The 5,498-nt window shown below is 37.3% G+C and overlaps 1 protein-coding gene across 1 annotated transcript in view; it reads left to right on the top strand.

The window, feature by feature from the left end:
• Positions 1-5,498, top strand: part of LOC113155802 — a 5,848-nt gene continuing 350 nt past the window's right edge. The window contains exons 1-4 of the mRNA XM_026350497.1: positions 1-115; positions 1,278-1,871; positions 1,957-2,076; positions 2,265-5,498. The exon at positions 2,265-5,498 is cut by the window's right edge and continues 350 nt beyond it. Of these exons, the coding sequence (XP_026206282.1) occupies positions 78-115; positions 1,278-1,871; positions 1,957-2,076; positions 2,265-3,258 (1,746 nt within the window). The 5' untranslated portion in view covers positions 1-77 and the 3' untranslated portion in view covers positions 3,259-5,498. The remainder of the gene's footprint in view (positions 116-1,277; positions 1,872-1,956; positions 2,077-2,264) is intronic.

The following is a 5,498-nucleotide window of genomic DNA, read 5'->3' as shown; positions in this document are numbered from 1 at the left end:
CTAACACAATGTCCGGATGAGCCCAAGTTATTTAATCCATAGCCAACGTGACAGAAACTCCCAAAACAAGAAACTGAATGCTTTCCACAAAGAGGAGCAACATGTCCACAGCAAGGTAAAGTTGGATCCTGTCAACTAAAAGTTTGAAACATGGTGAAACACGTGTGCAGCTTCTCTGTTAGTGTCAGGTCTCTTTAAATGTACAAAACATCTGAACAAAAGAAACATATTTTAAGCTACTTAAACTCAACTCAGTACTTGTTTAATCAGCTGTGGCACGTAACTGAGTAGATTTTTTGTATTTGAATACCATACCTAAGCAAGTACTCTTCAATTTTGAAGCATTTTTACTTGCTTTTTTTTACTACGTTTTTATGCAGTTTAGCTTTATACAGACTAATGAAAGTGTAAATATTTTACCACACATCATGTGACAACTGTAGGTACTAGTTACTTGTCAAATAAGATTTCACTTAAATTCAATTATATGATAAATACAGTACTACAAAACTGGTATTCCTACTGTAAATTCAAACAGCATTGTTAGAGCCCCTTGTCACAGACATTAGTAACTAGTTCTAACAGTTGTAACTAGATCAAAGAGATATTGTCTTGTACAGTTCTCCCTTTTTTCTTTTTATTAATGCTTCAGGCCTAAAAAAGTAAATGAATAAAGTATTTCACAAAAAGCAGAGGATAATAAAATACAAAATAAAGACCACCTAGAGGCCCTCTGACGGCTACAACAGTAAAATGCTGTGTACACATTGAATGATTTATCAATATCAGGGACAAAATTTGTTTTACTTTGGATAAATCAAGTCCATCTTTTTGATAACAGACTACTTGCACATTTACTTAAGTCAGATATTGAAAGCAGGACTTCTGCTTTCACTACACTGTAAAATTAACTTGTTTCAACTTAAAAACTCAAGTCAAAGGGCTGCCTTAAGATTTTAGGTAATATCAACAAATGCAATTTGTCACAGCATAAAATACGAGTGCTGCAGATTATCATGATCAAATCCTAAAATATTTCTTGATGATCTCAAAAATATGTGAACCCTTCTACACCATTTGAAATCAGATGTACTCTGGTGACATCTGTTGGTCCAACTGTGTAAATGCAATAAAAAACACAATGAACATGAGTTAAAAGTTTGAGAGTGTAGAGTGTGGAGGGTTTAGCCATATACGAAAAACAACATATTATGGATGTTGGATTATTTGAATAAGTGTTGAAATTCACTTGCTGGTTGATGTTCTTTATCTTACAGACAGGAACTACAAGAGGCCCTGTGCCGCTACACCACAGATACCATCACCTTTATCAACTCAGTGACGGGGTTCTGTGAGGTCAACTCTAAATGGCGGCTTTGGAGGGTAATAGAGTTAATCATGATGAAAGACATCAAAGAAAGGGCCGACAGCATAAAACTCAACACTGACCATGTTACCAAGTCAGAGAGCAAAGGTCAAGCCTTTTGGCAATATCTAAAGAGCAAGGTGACCACGGTGACTGCAGACACGAGGCTTAAAGAGCTGGAGAATGAGCTGGCCGCTGTCTTGAAGGACACTCTGGGAGGCCTGGACAAGCTGGACTGCTTCCTGGATGCAGTGGAGAAGCTCGCAGTCACCTCTCTGCAGGTCTTTTCCGACAACCCGGTGTTACATCTCCCCAAAGAGCTCAGCCTTGAAGATGTTCAGTTTGTCATCATTGCTGCTCGAATGATCTGCCCTCACCTCCTCGAGTTTAAGAGAGATGCAAAAGTCTTCTTCTTTCCCAGACTTCAGAACGTGGAGGTGCTGTCGTACCAGCTGGAAAAATACATACAAACCACCAAGACAATCTGTGATTCCTTAGAGAAAAGGTAAACTGAAATTTAATGAACATGATGCACATTTGCACAACAAATAAAATCTGTTCCAGATGATCTGAGTGTGTGTGTTTTACAGCTGCTGCGGCGAGTTTTCCCCAAACATGACGGAGGAAGCTGTGGTAGACCTGGATGTGGGTTTTTCTGAGGATGACATTCAAAGGATGCTTGATCACATTAATCAGCTTGATGAAATCAGGTATAAGTATTAACCATGTATTGACAGAATTAATTCGAAACATTTATGTGTGAACTTTTCCTTTAGCACATCATTTGGTGAAGATGTCTCCTCTTTGTTTTACTCCTTTACTCCATTTTCGAAGTAACATGCTGGCATCTGTCATTTTCATGTGTTTCATTATTCTTTCTTAATTTCCTATTTATCAGGATGAACCAGTCCTTCCGGATGGTGTTCTTGTTTCAGGACGAACCATGTTCTGACTTCATCAGTAAGTTCAGTGAGCGACAGCCCAGGATGCTGCAGTTCCTGGCTGAGCTTGAGGAGAATGCTGTTCAGCTGGACAAGATGAATAAAGGTGCTAAGATCTCAAGTGTGGCAGGCAGCTCAGTAGGGGGAGTTGGAGGTGTGCTTTCCATCGTTGGTTTGGCTTTAATTCCTGTAACGGCTGGAGTGTCTCTAGCTCTGACAATGACTGGAATCGGACTGGGAGTCACCAGTGGAGTCAACAGCATTGTTACCACTGCAACAGAGATAGGAGTTAATCGTAAACACCAGAAGAAAGCCAGTGAAGTCTTTCAGAGCTTCACAGAGGATGTGCAGACTCTCCAGGATTGTCTGGAGCAGGTGAGCAACAGGGAAACAAGTAAGATAGATGTGGCTCTGGGAGTTGGTAAGGTGCTCTGTAAAACTGGTGTTATTGGAAAAGGTATTGATTCATTGGTTGATGCTGCCTCCGCTTTTAAGTTGGTGAAAAGTGAAGATCTGATTGTAAGTGCTGGTAAGGTGGTGGCCCAGGAAGGTAAGGCTTTACGGAACGTACCTAGGGTGGCCTCAGACATCCCAGATATTGGTCAAGCAGCAGTCAAAGGGCCTCTTGCTCTCACCAAGTCAGCCAGGGCTGGTCTCATTGCGGTCAATGCTCTTTTCGTTGGCATGGATATCTTCTTTATCTGTAAAGACAGCATCACTCTGGCCAAAGGCACCGAAACTGAAGTGTCACAATTCATTAGAGCCAGATCTGAACTTTGGAAATCAGAGATGGATTCATGGCAGAAGATCCATGACTCTCTGTGTGAAGGCCTCCCGAGATCAGATAAAAACAAAGGTCTCCTGATCACATCATTTTATCCAGAGACAGGGAAGAAGAAACAAATGGAAGCAGAGACAGAAATGGAAATTTCATCTGATGAAGTGAATTAACCAACCACAAATAATTTGTTTATTTTAGGTTGTCTGTCTTACAGCAAAACACATTCAATTTAATCTGTTATTCATATGATTACATCTACATTGGTAAGAAAAAGTTTTTGTGATCTGATCTTCATCTAAGTCAAGAGTATTAACAGATATAATGTGCCTTAATACATTTGGGAATTTATCTTCTATCTCATGCTGGCAGGCCATGATGCAGCAAAGCAGACCCAGATAGTGATATTTTCTCCACTAAACTTATTATACTATGGCAGTATACTTATAAGCCAGATTTAGTACTGTGCGCTATTTCCAAATAGTTTATTCTTAGTTTTATCAGCCCACAAACCATTTTGACAATAATGCCGTGGAGTGTCAATGTGGGCTTTCTCAAACTTCAGGCATTCAGCAATGTTCTTTTTAGTAAGTAGCAGCTTCTTTTGTGTTGTTTTATGTAAATCAGCAATTCTTGATCGTTGATCCTCTGAAAACTCCTTTTTGGTGAGCTATGACTCACATAAGAACATTCTTCTTGTGTTTATTGTTCTAGTGTATTTTGTCAGTTGAAGTAACTAATTTTTGCTAACAAGACTAGCACCTGACTCCAGTTAGCCAATTGTCATTGTCCAGGGTTCACATACTTTTTCCATTAGCACTATGAGGTTTTTATAGTTGTTCTCAATAAAGACATGAAAGATCAGAATTTTTTTGTGTTATTATTTTACGCACATTATATTTGTTTATACTCATGACTTAAATCAAGATCAGTCAGACAAGGATTTAGAGAGGGGTGGGTTATATGGTGAGCTGCAGTAATGATCAATGTACATATATCAATTGTCTTGTGATTTTGACATCGACTATTTTCATTGGACTACTGACTATTGACTGAGAGGTCTGTGAAAATGTATCATAGTGTTAAAATAATGACACTAACCCAAAAATAATAAGAAAATCATACTAAACAAAACAAACAAACAAAAAAAGAAATAAGAAAATAAAACACTTTGGAGATGAGTTAATGTCATAACCAAACATTTCAATCATACATAATTTCTATCTGGACTGATGCAGATCATTGTTTGCAGCTTTGCCTCTGCAGACTTGAGTGATGTGCCTAAACATTATTGCCAGTCTGCCATATCTTGTCCCAGATAGAAATCAATATAGAAAAAAAAATACACTTTTTAAAAAACGTTTTATAAAGCTCTGTCTGCTCCGTATTGGTTTTATCATTAAATCACTGAAATAAATAAAATTTGCATTTCTTCAATAACAAATGTTATTGTTCATTGTTAACTATTGTTTCAATAACATTTTTTGTCCCCATTCCACAGCTCAGGTGTTTCCTTCCTCACATTTCATGTTTTAAAAAATCTTGGCTGTGGTATTCCCTTCCTCCTATAAAAGGGGAGCGTGCCTCAGAGTTTCATTAATATTTCTTCTTTTGTTCCTTATGTTTTAGAAATGCAAAAATACAATGACTGACAATGACTGTGTCCCAGAATTGCTTGGATAGGACATTACCTGTATACAATGTTAATGCCCACTATATGTTTGAGTTTAGCGTTTTTATGGATCTGTAACTTTATTACTACTCTAATTTTCAACATTTCATTTCTTTTATCTCTAACCCTGACGTTTCATAGACAAGGAAATACTAAATAATAATCAATATGTCAATTTTCCAGAAAGCATTTTGTTAAATGTCATAATGTCACATGTTGTGTTTGTGTTGCATGAATCAATTACTAATACACTACTGTAATAAGAAACGTGTATATATGTATTCAAGTTTATATTTCTTGTTCCTGCCTTTAATGAGTCCAAGTTAATTTACTCTATTACTAATTTACTCTACTCTACACTTTGCTGATTGCACATTCATATGTCAAATTGTACTTAATCCACATGCATAGTAATCAAATTACAGGATAACTATCATCATTAAGATAGTTTAATGTATACTAACTGCCACTAATCTAATATACATGGAAGGGAAGGGAATGCTTAAATCACAGATCTTGATGAACAAGTATTTTACAATTAAATACTTAAGTATTTAAGTGGAAAATTTCTAATGACTTTTCAAATGTAAATTGTATCTTGTATCTATGTATTTTTTCAGAACAAAAGCCCTCCTGACACTATCATGGTCCTCCAGTTACTTCTTGTCCAACAGAGCTAAGCCAGTCCTGCTGTCGGGTTTGTACCCTTCTACTGCCCTGTCCAGCTCTCCTGGTGTAATG

This window comes from Anabas testudineus, chromosome 8 (assembly GCF_900324465.2).
Source record: "Anabas testudineus chromosome 8, fAnaTes1.2, whole genome shotgun sequence".
Taxonomy (NCBI): domain Eukaryota; kingdom Metazoa; phylum Chordata; class Actinopteri; order Anabantiformes; family Anabantidae; genus Anabas; species Anabas testudineus.
The sequence above is the reverse complement of the archived record's forward strand: the minus strand, read 5'-3'. Positions and strand labels throughout refer to the sequence as shown.